General features: G+C 46.1%; 1 protein-coding gene across 1 annotated transcript in view; it reads right to left on the bottom strand.

Moving 5' to 3' along the window:
- LOC147115184 (fer-1-like protein 6) overlaps window positions 1-18,175 on the bottom strand; it is a 233,904-nt gene that overhangs the window by 55,129 nt on the left and 160,600 nt on the right. Inside the window, exons 32-34 of the mRNA XM_085993989.1 lie at window positions 17,848-17,975; window positions 16,634-16,804; window positions 9,006-9,160 (exon numbers count right to left, since the gene is read on the bottom strand). Coding sequence (XP_085850115.1) covers window positions 9,006-9,160; window positions 16,634-16,804; window positions 17,848-17,975 — 454 coding nt within the window. The remainder of the gene's footprint in view (window positions 1-9,005; window positions 9,161-16,633; window positions 16,805-17,847; window positions 17,976-18,175) is intronic.

The following is an 18,175-nucleotide window of genomic DNA, read 5'->3' as shown; positions in this document are numbered from 1 at the left end:
ACGACGCTATGCGATGTTGTGCAGTGTACAGCAGACCACGACCATTCTGGAGACCCTGAATGGTGTATACTGCAGGGCTCCACCTGATCGGTCAAGGCAATGGAAGCGCATCTTCAGCAACCCAATGGTCTGCTCTATGAGGGACCTGGTCGAAGTGTGGCTGGCATTGTAGCGCTCTTCAGCCTTGTTAGCTGGCCTCCTGATCGGCATCATTAGCCACTTCTTCAGGGGATAGCCTTCGTCACCAAGGAGCCATCCATAAGTTGGTTTGGTGGATTGAACAGCGGAGGAACACGAGAGTGCTGCAGGATGAAAGAATCATGGCAACTGCCAGGGTACATGGCGCAAACATGCAAGAACTCCTTCTTGTGGTTACACACCAGCTGTATGTTGAGGGATTGGAAGCCCTTGCGGTTGACAATGATAGCTGGGTTGTGATGGGGTGCCCTAAGGGCCACATGTGTGCAGTCTATGACACCCTGCACCATTGGCATGCCTGCCATATTTGCAAAGCCAACCGAACGGGCGGTTATACTTGCTTGATCCCTTGTGAACTGGATGTAATTGTGGGCCTTAGCAAAAAGGGCATCGGTAACCTGCATGATACAACTGTGGGCGGCTGACTGGGAGATGCTGCTGATGTCTGCTGATGATCCCTGGAAGGAGCCTGAGGCAAAGAAGTAGAGTGCAGTGGTGACTGACAGTCACTGGTAAGGGGTGTCAACCCATTCGTATGGGCACCAGGTCTTGCTGCAGCAGGCTGCAGATCTCTCAGACAACCTCACGCGAAAGTCTCCACCTCCTTTGGCACTGCTGCTCACTCATGTTGAGGTAGCTCATCATTTATCTAAAAACCCTCTGTGGGGGTATCTCCTGCGGCGAGGTGCCTCGATGCACTGGCGCCTTCTGTCCTGTGCAGCATCAGGCGGCTGAACAGGAGGTTGGGGCTCCTGCTGATGCTGCTGAGCTGCCTGGTTCTGCTGCTGCTCTGGATGGTCCTCATCCTCATCTGAGTTCCAAGGTGAAAAGAAATGTATGTTTCCCATTCTGCTTGCAGATACCTCCACTGGGGAAGCGCTCATTGTAAGCGGGGCGAGGATCTTCTCAGGAGGTCCCACAGTTGATTGATTCAAGCTGCAGCACCTCCGACTTCGGAAGGCCTTCTAAAAGTGCTCAGAGACCTTTTAAAGCCAAGGTCTGGCACCTGCAAGTAATCCTTGCTGCAATAAATGATGTCTTGTTAGACCTGCAGCAGTGAGGAGGCCACCCACGAATCAACCCGCCAGGGTTACTTGGCGTGGTTCAGAAGTTGCGTGAAGCACGCCGAAATGATGGGGAATTCACGAGGGCCTCTCAAAATAGGATTAGAGAGGCCCTTAACAAGCATTTGCAGACGTTAATTAACACAATGGCCAGCTGGAGGCGGGAGCGTTTCCCGACCTCCAAAACCGGCACCGGCAAAATCCCACGGAGGCGGGTTGAAGTCAGGTTTCGAACCCGACCTCATTGACTCTAATTTTCCCACCTTTCCCGACTCCAAACCCGCCTCCTCCGGTGTCAGAAAATCTCCCCCTAAGAATCTTAAAAGTCAGGCCTAAATTTACCTCCAGCCACTTTGCTCGCTCTCTTAGCTAAAGTCTTTATTCACACGATTATTTATAGTTATATTAATTAGTTAATATAGAGAGAATAAAATGCTAATACTCACCCACCAATCACCTGCCTGCAGTCCTGTGACATCACTCCTTGATTTTGCTGTTCTTTTGGAATTTGGTGAATTTGTATCTGCTGTCGCCTCTGCTGCCGACTCCTGCCGGGTCCACGCTGCCCTCAGCCTCCCGCACTCTTTATTCTCTGCTGCCGATTCCTTCCAGGTCTGCAGTCTTGGCCTTCCTTGCTCTTTTTACTCTGCTGCCTCCTCGGATGCCAATTCCTTACAGGTCAATCCTTGAAGCTGTCAAGTAATCAGCTGGAGCAATGGCCACTCAACTCCCACCTCAGATTGACATCTGCGGTCCCCGAACAGCGTGGTTCCCGTGGCCATGAAGTTAAAGTGAAACAGTAAGTTAAAAAGCCTGTTAATGATCTGTTATAATGAGTTTAATTGGGTCCCTAGCTGCTGCCTGTCGGGTGTACTCAGCGCTGACAGACCCGACATTGGGAAAGGCACGTGGCGGTGGGTTGGCAGCGGGGTCCTGACCCGCTGTTAAAAAAATCCACTTTTCCGCCTGACTTGGCACCAATCCCGCCCGCTGACTCCCCGGAAAATTCCACCCATTGTCCTGATGCATTGAAACGGGATTGTTGAATGCTACAGAGCCCTCTGCTGATCAAGTGTGGTATTACTGATTACGATAGTGGAGTGAAATTTTCATTAAATTTCACATCAAAGACAGTATCAGGTGGCAACACACCAGAAAAATGGACACTTGCAGGAAGGCTGGTGCTCAATGAACCATACTCCAGCAGGAGTCAGTGCCTTCAGGAGAGGATGGCTCAAAATGATAATCAGTGCCTTGTACAAGAGGATAACCCTAGTGCTAACTTACAGCAATCCTGTTTAAGAGCAATATAACAACACCATGCTGGATTCTCTCTCTCTCCCCACCATATTATATAACCGTATACAGAGAAAGATACTGAAAAGAGAAAGATACTGAAAAGAGAGAGAGAAAGAAAAAGAAAAATTGTCCACCTTAATTTTGTTGACTTTGTAACACTCCAGTCATTACGTTTAATAATTCTGGTATATTTGCCAACTGAAATCAAAGTCTTTGTATCCATGAGCTTTGCAATTCAATCACAGTGCTCCACATCCAAGCAACCGAAAGACATAATGCCCCTTCGTGCCATGATTGCTCACAATGAAAGGTATCAGACCTCAGCCTTGCTGTTAAACCATGAGTGAGCAGAAGGCAGGTTCCTCCCCACTGAGAGAAAGCAAATCAGAGGGCAAGTCACCTCCGGGACCATGTTCGCACACACCACTTGCCATATCCGAACAGAGGTAGCACTTCTGGAAACAAGTCCCCTGCCATCTCAGCTAAGGGATGAGATGTCTTGATGACAACTGGAAAAAAACACTAGCAAAAATATAAAAAGCAAAGAAAGAATTTGCATTTATATAGAGCCTCAGGATGTCCCAAAGCACTTCACAGCCAATGCATTACTGTTGTTGTGTAGTCACTGTTGAAATGTAGGGAAATGCACCAGCCAATTTGCACACAGTTAGGTCCCAGAAACAGCAACAAGATAAATGACCAGGTGATTGGTTTTTATTGATGTTGGTTGAGGGATAAATATTGGCCAGGACACTGAGGAGAACTCCACTGCTAGTCTTCGAATAATGCCATAGGATCTTTTACGTCCACCTGAGAGGACAGACGGGACCTTGGTTTAATATCTCATCTGAATGACGGCACCTCCAACAGTGCAGAATTCCCTCAGTATTGCACTGGAGTGTCAGCCTAGATTAAGTGCTCAAATACTGGAGTGTGGCTTGAATCCACGCCCTTCTGACCCAGAGGTGAGAGTGCTTGCAGTGAGCCAAAGCTGAACATGTTAAATCCGTGAATCTTGAGGTATGGTGTTCTTCAATAAATAGACGGAGACTGCAGATGAACAATCAACAGGTGTTTACTGGATGAGGGTATTCTAAAAACTAACAGTACAGATCCCTACTCAGGGTTTATATACAGGTGTGGTCACTGCCGGTAATACAGTATACAGGAGCTGTAAAAGTAGTTCTCCTCTTAAAGGTACATACACTACAATTCCTCCCCTTTCAGATTAACAGTACCATAACATTCATTTAACAGTTAACACTTTTATCATGCACATTAACTGAAATAGTCCATTTATAAATTCAGTCTTTGGGGCGGCTTCCTGATCCTTTCTGGATAGCGCCTTTCCTGAGTGTCTTGCTCTTGGTGCGGAGGCGATTCTGGCCCCCTGTCGTCGGTTAGTTCATCAGCTTCCGATGCTACTGCTTCTGGGGTAGATGCTACTGGTATGTCGGGTTCATCACCAGATACGCGAGACATGGGGTTGACTCGTTCCTGTGATGCTAGGATCTGGTCGACATGGCATCTCACAATGTTCTCCCCAACATCCACTGTGTACATTAGTGGCCCCTGCCATGTGCATATCGTTCCTGGTTGCCATTTCTCTGTTCGGTAGTCGCGGGCCAAGACTGGTTGTCCTACATTGAAGCTCCTTGTCGGCTTCTCATTCATGTGCTGGAATTGCTTATTCTCAACATTTCTTCGTACATTTGGTCTGAGCAAATCCAGATGAGATCTCAACCTTCGGTTAAAGAACATCATGGCCGGGGTCTGGTTGGTAACTGCATGTGTCGCATTTCTGTAGGCTAACAGGAAATTATCCACCTTATGCTGCAGTGGAATGTCATCATCGCACATGGCCCTTACTGCCTTTTTAAAGGTTTGTACGAACCTCTCAGTCAATCCATTTGTGGCTGGATGATATGGGGCGGATGTGTAATGCCTTACCCCATTCCTTCTCATAAATTTCTGAAACTCTTCGGACACAAACTGTGGTCCGTTATCAGAGCAAATCTGCTCTGGCAAGCCGTTCCTGGCAAATTTGGTCCGTAGGACTGCAATCGTTTTCTTCGTAGTGGTGGAGGACATTTTGATCACCTCAGGCCATTTTGAGTGCGCATCCACTGCTATTAAGAACATTGAGTCCATGAATGGACCAGCAAAATCAATATGCACCCGTTGCCATGGAGAGGAGGGCCACTCCCATGGGTGTAGAGGAGCATGTGGTGGTGCATTTTGGACCTTCTGGCATCCTGAGCAGCTCTTTGTTAGGTCCTCGATTTGTTGATCGATCCCCGGCCACCACACATAAGCCCTAGCAAGGCATTTCATTTTCACCCCTCCCAGATGGCCTTCGTGAAGCTCATTGAGCACTCTCTCCCTTAACTTGGGTGGAATTATCACTCGGGATCCACACATCAATGTCCCCTGGCACATTGATAGCTGTTCTCTTCTGGATGAGAATGCTGGCAACAGTGAGTCGCCATGTGTTGGCCATCCCTTCACCGTCAAATCATATACCCGAGACAGTGTCGGATCATTTCGGGTCTCCTTCTCTATATCCGCGTTAGTTACTGGCAAGTGTTCAATTAGAGTTGAATAAAATATTTCGACAGGGTCCACTGCTGGTACTTCCTCCACAGTAGGCAGTGGCAGGCGTGTTAGCCCATCAGCGTTTCCATGCTGTTTCGTGCCCTTATACTCAATTTCATATTGGTTCGCCCCTAGAAAAAGGGACCATCTTTGTAGCCGTTGCGCAGTCATCACCGGAACGCCCTTCTTTGGATTAAAGATGGAGGCAAGTGGTTGGTGGTCAGTCAGCAAGGTGAACTTCTGCCCGTGCAGATAGTGGTTGAACTTTTTCACTCCCCACACTAGGCTGAGGGCCTCCCTGTCAATCTGGGCGTAGTTGCGCTCAGCTGAGGTTAGTGACCAGACGCAAAGGCTACTGGCCTCTCCAAGCCGTCCGGGAGTTTGTGCGGCAGCACCGCTCCAATACCATAGGGTGATGCATCACACGCCAACCGAATTGGTAGTGCTGGGTTGAAATGAGCCACCACCTCTTTTGATGTGATCAATTCTTTGCACTTCTGGAAAGCTCGTTTACATTCGTCATTCCACTTCCATGGTACCCCCGTTTGCAGTAAGGTGTTCAGTGGGTGTAATACTGTAGACAAATTTGGCAAGGACTTATGGTAGTAGTTCACCAGCCCGAGGAACGAACTCAGTTGTGACACATTTTCCGGTGCTGGAGCCTTGACTACTGCCTCAATCTTTTCAGGGGACTTATGTAACCCCTCTTCATCAATAACGTGGCCACAATACGAGATCTGCTTCTGGAAAAACTCGCATTTGTGGCAATTAGCTCGGAGCCCATATTCCTTCAATCTAGTGAGCACCTGCTCTAGGTTGGCGAGGTGATCACTGTCATTTTTGCCCGTGACCAGGATGTCGTCCAAATAACACTGGGTCCCTGGAATCCCTTGCAGGACTTGATCCATTGCCCTTTGCCAAATAGCCGGAGCTGATGCTACCCCGAACACCAGCCGGTTGTATTGGTAGAGACCTTTGTGAGTGTTGATCGTGAGGTATTGTTTCGAGGCTTCTTCTACCTCCATTTGCAGGTACGCCTGGGCCAGATCAATCTTAGTGAAGCGTTTTCCTCCAGATAGCGAGGCGAAAATATCTTCAATCCGTGGAAGCGGATATTGTACCGTGTGAAGGACTGGGTTCACTGTCACCTTAAAGTCCCCACAGATGCGAACCTTCTTTGGTTCCCCAGGCGTATTACTCAACGACCTCTTCATTACAGGGACGATGGGTGTAGCCCAATCGCTCCAGTCCACTTTGGACAGTACTCCTGAACGTTCCAAACCTTCCAGCTCTGCTTTGATGGCTGGGCGGATCGCATAAGGCACCGGTCTGGCCTTAAAAAACTTTGGGCTTGCATTTTCCTCTATTTTGATCGTCGCAGTTATGCCTTTTAGTGTTCCGAGTCCCTCCTGGAACACTTCTTGTGCATCAGTTAGCATTTTTGACAGTCGTCCAGGTGTGACGTCGTCATCCTTTTTGGCCTCTACCGTCAGTGCCTGTATGGAATGCCAATCTAACTGTATCTTCCGGATCCATTCACGTCCTAGTAGCGGTGGTCCTCCATCTGGCAATACATATAGGTCCATTTTTGGTGTTTCCTTGTCGTTGTATGTCACGTTCACCCTTATTTTCCCTTTGGGGTAGACTTTTTGCCCCGTGTACGTCTTCAAGACAATCTCTGTATCTCTCAAGGGTATATGTGAGAATAGCCGCTTGTAGTCCCTTCGGTTTATGACTGTTAGGGCTGACCCTGTGTCCAATTCCATTTTCACTTGGACTCCGTCTATCTTGAGTGTGACCCAGATAGTTTGGTGATCCTCCATTTTGATTACATTATGTAGTTTCAGACAACTCAGCTCCTTGCTTCCGGAGTCTGTATCACTTTTCTGTTCGTCTGAACTACTCTCCGTCACCTTATGTACCTTTTTGTACTTCTCCTGTGGAGATTTCTTGCTGCTGGTTTTCTTTCCCGACCTGCAGACTCTTGCTATGTGTCCTGCTTTTCCACACTGTCTGCACACTTGGTCCTTGAACCAACAATCCTTCTGGTCGTGTGTTGTTCTGCCGCAGCAATAACACGTCACTGCTCCATATGACATTTCATTGGTGCCATATTCTTGCGGTCTCCGTTGTATCTCTGCAGCGCCCCGTGCGGCTGCTTCGTGTGATACTGCCATGCTGAAAGCCTTGTCCAGCGTAAGATCCTTTTCTGATAGAAGCCGTTTCTGGGTTCCTTCACTTTGAAGCCCACACACAAACTTGTCCCTTAACGTATCTGCTAGTCCCATTCCAAACTGGCAGTGTTTCGATAGCTTGCGCAGTTCCTTTAAATACTCAGCATTACTTTCGTCTTTATGCTGGTTCCTTTTGTGAAACTTAAATCTTTCTGCTATCAGCAGCGGTGTGGGGTTTAAGTGGTTCTGTAGGAGTGCCACTATGCTTTCAAAATCCTTATCCACTGGCTTCTCTGGGGTTACTAGGTTTCGCAGCAAGCCATACGTTTTTGCACCCATGGAATTCAACAATACCAGTGCTTTCCTGGCATCTGGCACTTCATTCGCCTTGCAGTACACCTCAATGCGTTCTACATATGTCGCCCAATCTTTGACTTCATTGTCGAACGCTGTGACACTGCCACTCTTCGGCATCCCTGGGTGTGGTTAGATTGGCTAAAATGGCGTCTCCCGCGCTCTCCCTTCTTCTCCGCTCTCGCCCTTCTTCTCCGCTGCAGCTTCAAAAATGGCATCTCCCGCGCTCTCCCTTCTTCTCTGCTGCAGCTCAAATGGCGTCTCCTGCGCTTCCTTTCTTCCCCCGCGGACGCTGCTCAGCCCTTGAGCACTGGCTGCGCTCGGCGCGTTTTCCTGCGCGCCTCTCTTGTTGCCGCCGCTCGGTCCTGAACCCCGGCTGTGCTTTACCCGCTCTCTCTTTTTGTTTTCCGTCGACGCCGCTCGGTCTTCAACCCCCGGCTGCGCCCTGTGCGCTTTACCCTCTCTCTTACCCCGTCGACGCTGCTCGGCCTTTTCTGTGCCGTCGGTCGGCTCCAGCCGCCGCTGTCCAGGAAGGGTCTGCGCCGTACCTGTTGCCAGCCTGTTGCGCTGGATCGTCGTGACTGGAGAACCAAGCCCAGCTCTCAACAGCCTCCCCTGCGATGCTCAATCTCTGCTGGATGACTGGGCGGTTGCTCGTGGTCGACGCCCGTGCTTCTGGCCTCGACTTTCTTCCACTGTCCTCCAGGAGCGAATCCCTGGGAGGAAATGCAGAGTTGCAGGTAGGTTCGAATCTGCCTCGTCGCCACTGTTAAATCCGTGAATCTTGAGGTATGGTGTTCTTCAATAAATAGACAGAGACTGCAGATGAACAATCAACAGGTGTTTACTGGATGAGGGTTTTCTAAAAACTAACAGTACAGATCCCTACTCAGGGTTTATATACAGGTGTGGTCACTGCCGGTACTACAGTATACAGGAGCTGTAAAAGTAGTTCTCCTCTTAAAGGTACATACACTACAGAACATACATAACTGAATCTGTGCTTTGACCCTGCAGCATTCTGCATATTATACAGTTACATCAGTTTAATTATCACATTGCTTGTTTTTTAATGAACACGTCAACCCTCTGTGTGTAAAGGCCCTAATATGCAGACCAGCTTCTGTTAATTAGCTCTGCATATTTGGTGAGGACAGAAAAAAAGGCACAACAGCCTAAAGTGAGATGAAGGATGTCCAGATTTCGTGTCAATCTCAAAACCACTGGTTACAATATTGGCATGTAAAAGTGTTACAATCCCAAATATTATTTTGACCTCTCTCAGTTCCAGGTTCTTATTAATATAAGTGTAGATATTCACCATCCTCCATGAAGGTTGTTTTGCCAGTGAAGAGTTTGTCTTCCACCTGAATCTTTCCTGACGTAAAGGAGGGTCCATGGAAACCATTTTCCTTACACAGTCTGGTCAGGATCTCAGTTGGTTTCATTGCATCACGCCAGGCATTGTAACCTTCTCTGCAATTGAAAAAGATTCCATTAAAAATTACAGTCAAAAGATGCATGAGAAGTGAAGGATAACCTTTTTGGCAGTTGGATAAATTATGCTAGCTTTTAAATCTACAGTATTAGGAAACTGTTGATGATTCAAAACAAACTAGAGCAAAAGCTTGTGACAACTTTTCGAATCTATCTCTCCTTTGCTTATTTGAGCCAGGTGGGAAAAATGTACAATGCCTCAACACCATGCATATCATTTCACAAATACAGCAAGGATGACCCATCGGAGGACTATAGTAACATTTTATAATTAAAAGTGACTCTGATGTCATGACAGATCAAGTAACAGAGATCAGCCATGAGCTCACTGAATGGCGGAACAGGCTCGAGGGGCTGAATGGCCTCCTCCTGTTCCTATGGTTCGATTGTTGATCCCACCTTCAATCCCTGGTCTGTACTATAGTAGCTGATCTGACCTGAGGCAATAGTAGGGATACTATAATTGGCCAGGACACCAGGAGAACTCGCCTGCACTTCTTTGAATAGTGCCATGGGATCTTGGTTTAACGTCTCATCCAATGAGGACACCTCTGATCTGGTATTTAGGTGTTGGTTGAGGGGTATATGTCGGCCAGGACACCGGGAGAAACTTCCCTTTGAATAGTGCTGTGGGTTCTTTTATATCCACCTGAGATGGCAAATGGGGTCTCAGGTTAACGCTGCATTTGAAAATGGCACCTCCAACAGTGCAGTACTCCCTCAGCACTGCACTGAAGTAACATTGCCAAATGACAGGCAAATCATGTCACCAGGGTGCTGATGGTGTAGTGTATGTACCCGTTTACCTTTAAGGGAATTATAGAATGTAACCGTTCACCTTTAAGAGCACTACTTTAGGTGTGGCACTATTTGTTGGCTCATGTATACTGTAATACCGATAGTGACCACACCAGTATATAAGGGTTGTGATACGTTAACTAGGGCAGATTCGCCCGAACCTCTGAATAGTAAAGACCTGTTTTATTTGTTAATCTTGGAGTCTGTGTATTATTTGCAATACAACCCACAGACTTTACAATGGCGACGAGGCCGATCGTACCCTGCGGCAACAGTAGTTCCTAAGCAATTAAGGAGCGTCGAAGTGAGGCACCCGCCCTCGTCGTTCTGCTGGGTGAAAACTCGAGGCTGCAGCGATAGCAAAGAGGAAGATTTTGGCATTGAAAACTTCCATCTGCAACAGGCACTGACGGTCCCTTCTGCCACAGTGAGGAGCGAGCCGATCGACAAGAGAGGCAAGGCTGCCACGGACTGTGAGTAAGGGAATAGTAAAAGAAAATAAGGAAGGAGTAAACCAGAGGATAAGGGCGGTACACTCGACCACGGTCGAGGGGGAAAGGAGCCAGACAAAGTCGGGTCCAGAGGCGCTGAGACCGGGAGCAGGCCGGGTGAGACAGAGCCGAGAAATCGGGAATTGGCCGAGAGCCAGTTCAGAGGCTGTAACTGTCCGCCGTCATCGGGGGTACCCGGAGCCGGTTGCCTGCCGCGGGAAGGAGAGCGCTGAAGCCGACGCGCGGGCTGGGGATCTGAAAGCCAGCGGAGAGCGCTGAAGCCGACGCGCGGGCTGGGGATCTGAAAACCAGCGGAAAGCGCTGAAGCCGACGCGCGGGCTGGGGGTCTGAAAGCCAGCGGAGAGCGCTGAAGCCGACGCACAGGCTGGGGACCGGTAGCCAGCGGCCGTCGCCCGCGGGGGAAAGTGTACCCCTCCCGCCAGGGGAAGAAGCGGGAAACCGCCATTGCCGTGGGTGGGGAGAACAGAAAAGCGCGGGGAAAACCGCCATTAAAGTGGGCGGGGAGAGCCGAGAAGCGCGGGAAAGCCGCCATTTTTCGCAGGAAAACCGCCGGGGAAGAAGACAGAAGCGGGAAACCGCCATCTTAGAAAAATAATAAGAATTTACAGAAATACTGGTGTTGTTCTCAAGAAGAGAGGAAAAATAATAATAAGTAAAGAAATACTGGTGTTGTTCTCAAGAAGAGAGGAAAAATAATAATAAGTAAAGAAATACTTGTGTTGTTTTCGAGAAGAGAAGAAGATGCCTAAGCGAGGAAATATTAATGATTTTGATGTTGAGATAGAGGACTGGGCCACGTATGTGGAACGCATAGAAATATATTGCAAAGCCAACGAAATTGAGGATGACGACAAGGCAATAACTTTGTTAAATTCGATGGGAGCAACAACATACGGGCTCTTGAAACATCTAATAGCACCAGTTAAACCAGTGGACCAGACCTTCGAAGAGATCGTAGCAGTGCTGAAGGATCACTTGAACCCCACACCGTTGATGCTGGCTGAACGATTTAAATTTTACGCAAGAACCCAGAGGAAAGATGAAAGCAATGCGGAATACTTAGTCGAACTGCGTAAGCTAGCGAAATACTGCCAGTTTAGAGGGAATTTGACAGAGGCGCTGCGGGACAAGTTCGTATGCGGCTTGGCCAAAGAAGGAACGCAGAAGCGACTTCTGGAAGAAAACGACCTCACACTGGACAGGGCTGTCCTCATAGCTTCATCGCACGAAGCTGCAGCGAAAGGAACGGCGGAAATGCAGCTAAAGGCGGCGGCACTCGGGGTGGACCAAATTACTGCAAGCACTTCCAAATGCTACCGTTGTGGAAAGACAACGCACGACCAGAATCAGTGCTGGTTTAAGAACCAAGAGTGCAGGAAATGTGGCAAACTGGGTCACATCGCGAAGGTATGCAGGTCCGGAAAGAAGACCAACAAGCAAAGGAAGCCACCACCACAAGGAAAGTACAACAAGGTGCATCAGGTGGCTGAAAAGAGTTCAGACGAACAAAATTCAGACTCAGACCCAAACAGCCAGGAGCTGGATAGTCTGAGAATCCACAATGTGGGTAAAGTAACTGATCTACAGACGATCTGGGTCACACTAAAAATAGCTGGAGTCCAAGTACGAATGGAGCTGGACACGGGATCAGCTGTATCAGTCATCAACCAAAAGGACTACCACCGGCTATTCTCTCACATACCCTTAAGAAATAATAAATTCGTATTACAGACATACACGGGGCATAATGTATACCCCATGGGAAAAATACGAGTCAAAGTGAGAGATAGGGGCAAGGAACACCCACGAATGAATCTGTACGTATTACCTGAGGGAGGACCACCACTCCTAGGGCGGGAGTGGATGCAGAAAATAAACATAGAATGGCACTACCTAAAAGCCATAGGGAAGGAGGACTCGGTGCAAGCTATCAGCTCAGATTCTGAAATGGATGATGATAAGACCAAGTCGAAAACGAAGACAGGCAGAAGGACTTATGGTACCAAGAAGAATAAAGCTGCAGAGCAGAACTCCAGGTTGACAGAGAATTCTGAGCCTGTTCAAGCAAAGGATTCATCCATGACGGAAGAACACCGAGCTCGGACGCAAACTTATGTCAAAGTACGACAACAAGTAGAACAGTTGAGTGATCGTCTCGTACAGGAGATGAAAAATATGGACAAGTTCTGGGACACCGAATGGGGGAACCTGGAAAGACTACAGAGACAGCTAGCTCAAGCAGAGAGCGACCATAGAGCCATCATGGCCAAATACCAATCACATTCCCCTGATGCTGTTCAGGAACTAGAATATTTACAGAATGAACCAAAGGAAGAGGAATCTTCAGGGAGCCAGGATTTTATTCCAGTTCTTCTTTACGACTCCTTACAAGCAGAGTGTGAGAAGTTGAAAGAACAGTATGAACAGGCCCAGGCTACAATTCAGAAGGGGGTTAACTCGGCAGCCTCCGAGAAGCTAGTTTCAGTAGAAGCATATGAACAACTAAAGGTTGAACATGAGCAAGAAGTCCAAAGGCTGCAGGAAATTCTTGATGAACTCAAGGCCAAGACAGACTCATCGATAGAAGCTCCATCCATAGATGAGCAATTAGAGGTGAAAATCATGGCAGAGCATGAAAGACAGGATGTCCAAGAACTTATAAAAACATTGAAGGACACCCAAGACAAATATGAGGCGGCAATGTCTGAGGTTCAACAACTTGAAGAACAGATTCAACTGGGAATCCTTGCAGTGGAAGAACAGGACACTGTAAGAATGGTCCCTGAACATGAACTAGAGAGCATCAGGGCGCAACTTTTCCGAGCGCTGAAAGCCAAAGTTCAAGAGGAACGTAAGGTGGAAGTATTGGAGAAAGAGGTGGATGAAATGGAGAAGACTCTGATCCACCGTGTTCCCAGGGAAGAGTTAACGGTCGGCCAACTCCTTCATATGCTGAAGGACAAGACTCTACAAGGGGAACAATCTGAACACGAGCTTCAATCTTCAGGGGGAACGAGTTCGGAGCTCTCAAAAGTCACGGAGATAGCTGAGGTGGCAACACAAATTTTACAAGGATGCCAAAAGTACGTTGAATCACGTCAAGGTGAATGCATGAAGAAGGCTTTTCAAGAAAGATGTTTAGGGAAGGAACCACCGTCAGCTAACGTCCAGACGGGTGAGGAGGATGAAGAAGTCTCTCTCGCTGGCCTAACTCAGGATGAACCTGAATATTACCATGACCTGTTGAGTGACACTGAATATTATGAGGATGTGGTCTGCCCAGCTTGTGATGAAAACTCTCAAAGTGCTGAAATCCGGATGAAGCACTTAAGGTCTAAGGAACATAGAGAGTTGGTGGCGCTACAGATGGCAGCCGAGAAAGGAGCTCGGAGAGTTTCAAAAAGGCAGAAAAGAAAAAGAAGCAGAAAATAATAACTGTTTAAAATATTATTACTTCTACTACCTCAGTCCGAACACTACGAAAGGTGCTAAATTTGTAAAAAAAATCCAGGGACATTATCAAGACAGCCAGTGGGTTGTATAAGTCTGCACTGCTGGTTCAACAGGACGAAAGTACAAGCTGTTAAAAAAGGCTATGGAGGATGCTGTCTGGGACGAATTAATACCAGAGACTGAATTTATGAACTGTTCCCACAGAGACTGAACCTGTAAACTGTTTCCACTGAGAGTATGTTTGTAAACTGTTATATGACGTTGACTCCATCGAGAGTATATCTGTAAATTGTTATATGACGTTGACTCCATCGAGAGTATATCTGCAAACTGTTTATATAAAGTTGAAGATTGTATGTTTAACGGGATTCTGTAAGTAAAAAGCTAAAAAGGGAGGATTGTAGTGTATGTACCCGTTTACCTTTAAGGGAATTATAGAATGTAACCGTTCGCCTTTAAGAGCACTACTTTAGGTGTGGCACTATTTGTTGGCTCATGTATACTGTAATACCGATAGTGACCACACCAGTATATAAGGGTTGTGATACGTTAACTAGGGCAGATTCGCCCGAACCTCTGAATAGTAAAGACCTGTTTTATTTGTTAATCTTGGAGTCTGTGTATTATTTGCAATACAACCCACAGACTTTACAGATGGGATGTCTGTTCAGGTTCTCATTTTGAAACGGTGACATGAGCTGAGTAAATAGGAGCAGGCCTGATATTCAATAGAATTTTAACTTAATGTATGCTAATGAAAAAAATTACAAAAAACAGATATATGGAAATCAAAATCCACATGCTGTCATGTCAGTTACTACCATTTTTAAACAGTGGCTGCATATCACAATATTCATATTTTATGATTTTTTAGATTGGCTGGGGAGTTTTCCTTGTGCCCTGGCCAATATTTATCCCCTCAACTAATATCAATAAAATAGATTATTTGGTCATTTATTACTTGATTGAATTCTTTGATGAGGTGACAGAGAAGGTAGTGCAGTAGATGCTGTATATATGGTCTTTTGGAAGGCATTTGGCAAAGTGCCACATAGGAGGCTTGTCAAGAAGATGGAAGCCCACGGAATTAAGGGGAAGGTGACGGTATGGATACAAAATTGGCTCAGTGACAGGAAGCAAAGGGTGGTGGTCGATGGATATTTTTTAGACTGGGAGGTGATTTGAAATGGTGTTCCCAAGAGTCAGTTTTACACTTTGCAATTTTTATAAATGACCTAGACCCCTGTGTAGGGAGCAGCATTATAAAACTTGCAGATGATACAAAAATTGGCAAATTTATAGATCAAGATGAGGATAGTTATAAGTTTAGGATGACACAGACAGGATGGTGAAATGGGCAGAAGCACGGTAGATGGAGTTCAATGCAGACAAGTGTGAAGTGATGCACTTTGGGAGGACTAATATGGAAAGACTATACTATAAATGGCACGTTTTTGAAAAGTGTAAATGAGCAGAGAGACCTTGTGTTCCATATACACAAATCTTTAAAGGTGGCAGTGCAAGTTGATAAGGATGTAAAAAGCATATGGGTTACTTGGGTTTATAAGTAGAGGAATAGAATATAAAAACAAAGAGATCATGCTAGAACTTTATAAATCAGTGGTTAGGCCTCAGCTGGAGTATTGTGGACAATTCTGGGCACCACACTTCAGGAAAGATGTAAAGGCCTTAAGAAGGGTACAGGGGAGGTTTACCAGGATGTTACCAGGGATGAGGGACTTCAGTTATGTGGAGAGGTTGGAAAAGTTAGGGCAGTTCTCCTTGGAACAGTGAAAGTTAAGAGGTGACCTAATAGAGGTTTTCAAGATGATGAGAGGTTTTGATAGAATAGAGAAAAACTATTCCCTCTGGCAAGTGGGTCAATAACCAGAGGTCATAGATTCAAAATCATTGGCAAGAGATCTAGAGGGCAGATGAGGAGAAATGTTTTCATTTGGAGAGTTTCGGGATCTGGAACGCTCTACCTGAAAAGGTGGTGGAAGCGGATTCCATAAATAATTTTAAAAGGCAGTTGGATAGGTGCTTGAGGATGAGCAATTTATAGGGTTACAGACAAAAAGCGAGGTTGTGGGGCTGAGCACGACTGCTCTGTTAAAGAGCCAGCACAGGCACGATGGGCCGAATGGTCGCCTTCTGTGCTGTAAGTTTCTATGATATAACAGGAAAAGCACAAAGACAGGGTAATGATCTTTTATTACATTGACTTTGCAGTATAATACCCATATGCAAGGTTGTTATAATTCAGACATGAAAAGCCTACAGCAAATGTACATTTGGTGCCAAGATGCCCAATTTTTCTGATATGAAATGAATCTCTCTGTTCTTCCTGCAGTCCCCCTTGATCTTGCTGGGCCGTGCACCTATTGAGCCCAACAAGGCCTTTGTGAAAGCCAGCAACAGCAGCCCAGTAATGTCAATCCCTCCAATTTCCCCTCCCACAGCAGCATGGTTGAAGACAGAGGAATGGGGGCTTGAATCTACGTCCTTCCATATAGATTCCTCACCCTGGCACTCCAATATGCTGCAAATCAGTGGACTACTAAGACCATTTACACCAAATTTATTGGTACCTGTCATACTTGTATGGTAACACAGACACCTCTGTCTTTTCTGTAAGTGTTTTTAAATCTGTAGTGTAAAAAATAATTTATACTAAACCCATCCTTACATCTCATATTTGTGTGGTAGCCCACAGGTAGCTCGGTATTTGCTATAAAAGCGGTTCTCCAGATCAATTTTAGTTTCTCCAATCAAATCATCTGTTCCAATCACGTCAAAATCATAGATTGTTATCATGAGCAGAGATTCCATTGGGAATGTAGCCTCAATCTCATAGGACCTGTCAGGTGAAGGGAAGAATTATTGTACAAGAGATGGCTTCTTCCAAAAATAGTCATAAAATGAAAAATTAATAATTTGAACAATAACGTATTAATCTTAAAGAACCAAAGCGCCAGATTTTGGAAAATCCACTCCTATCGATGGGACCAGGCTATACTTTCAGGGTAGCTTCTTTGTGAAATATTGTCTTTGAAAGGATTCTGTCTCAAGTAGATTTCATTTCTGAGTAAACAAAATGGTGGCCACTATAACTTTGAATGTTTTACATTTAGAGTGAAAGAGGCGACTTAGACAAATATTCATAGCCAGGAACTTATGGTTCCTTCCACAGTCCTGGATATGGCTTCAGGGTCAAATAATTGTCATTTTTTTTCTATCGCGACACTGTGTAGTACAAGGAGGTGCATTGGACTATAGTACTGGAGTGCCCTGGAGACAAAATTACAGTAAAAGAGTATTTATTTGATTTGAGATGTACTGATCGAATTCTAAAGCTTTCCAATGTGCCATACAATCATCTCTAAGAGCTGGCCTTTCAAGATTCACAACGCCGGCAGGTGCAGGGTCCAATTTTAAATTGGGATTGAAAAATCAGCTTTGAAACAAAGACATCCTTCTGCAGCATCATATTATCTTTACCGATTGAAACAGGTTTAAGGTTGCATTACTGCCTTTTTCGGTCAACAGAAATCTCACCACAGCCGGAAGCTGGTGAGTGCACACATTCCAGTGAGTAGAGACAGAGGGCTGCACGTGGCCAGTGTAACCATGCCCTGCTGACTATTCAAATGGTATCAGACCTGTACCAGCAGCTGCGATGTAGTGACAGCAGCAGAAGATTACCCTTCACGCCCCTAATCTCACTACATTAACATGTGACTTGTAACATTAGACCTAATTGGGTGCTGTCAACTCAAATGTGACTCAACACTCGGAGTGCTGAATTAACCCTCTAGTCCATACCTTATCTGATTACTTAGGAGATAGGAACACGGTGCAGAGTAAGTCAGACAGTAAAAATGCGCGCACACAACTTCTGACCTTCCAAACAGTGGATTAAGCTGTTTAGGGATGTAGTTGTCACGATCCTTAATTTCAGTCTTTCCAAGCTGCAGTACGATGTAAGGATCAGCCTTGCCATCAGGGTCAGCTGGATGTAGATTAGTAGCCTAGTACAGGTCAAACAGTTTTTAAAAAAAAAACATGATTATATTTGAGTAAATAATCAGGAAACACATTGGTTTTATCATACAGCTTTGTAATAATACAGCCACGTGATGACTTCACCAGGCCAGGAACTGTAGCTGAAATCATTTCTTTACAAAGGAATGAGTCAACAGAGATTACGCAGAATATAAAAGCACGATTC

This window comes from Somniosus microcephalus, chromosome 7, assembly GCF_052327205.1.
Source record: "Somniosus microcephalus isolate GS21.2 chromosome 7, FLI_Smic_1.0, whole genome shotgun sequence".
In the NCBI taxonomy this organism is placed as follows: domain Eukaryota; kingdom Metazoa; phylum Chordata; class Chondrichthyes; order Squaliformes; family Somniosidae; genus Somniosus; species Somniosus microcephalus.
This window is presented reverse-complemented; position numbering and strand designations above follow the sequence as displayed.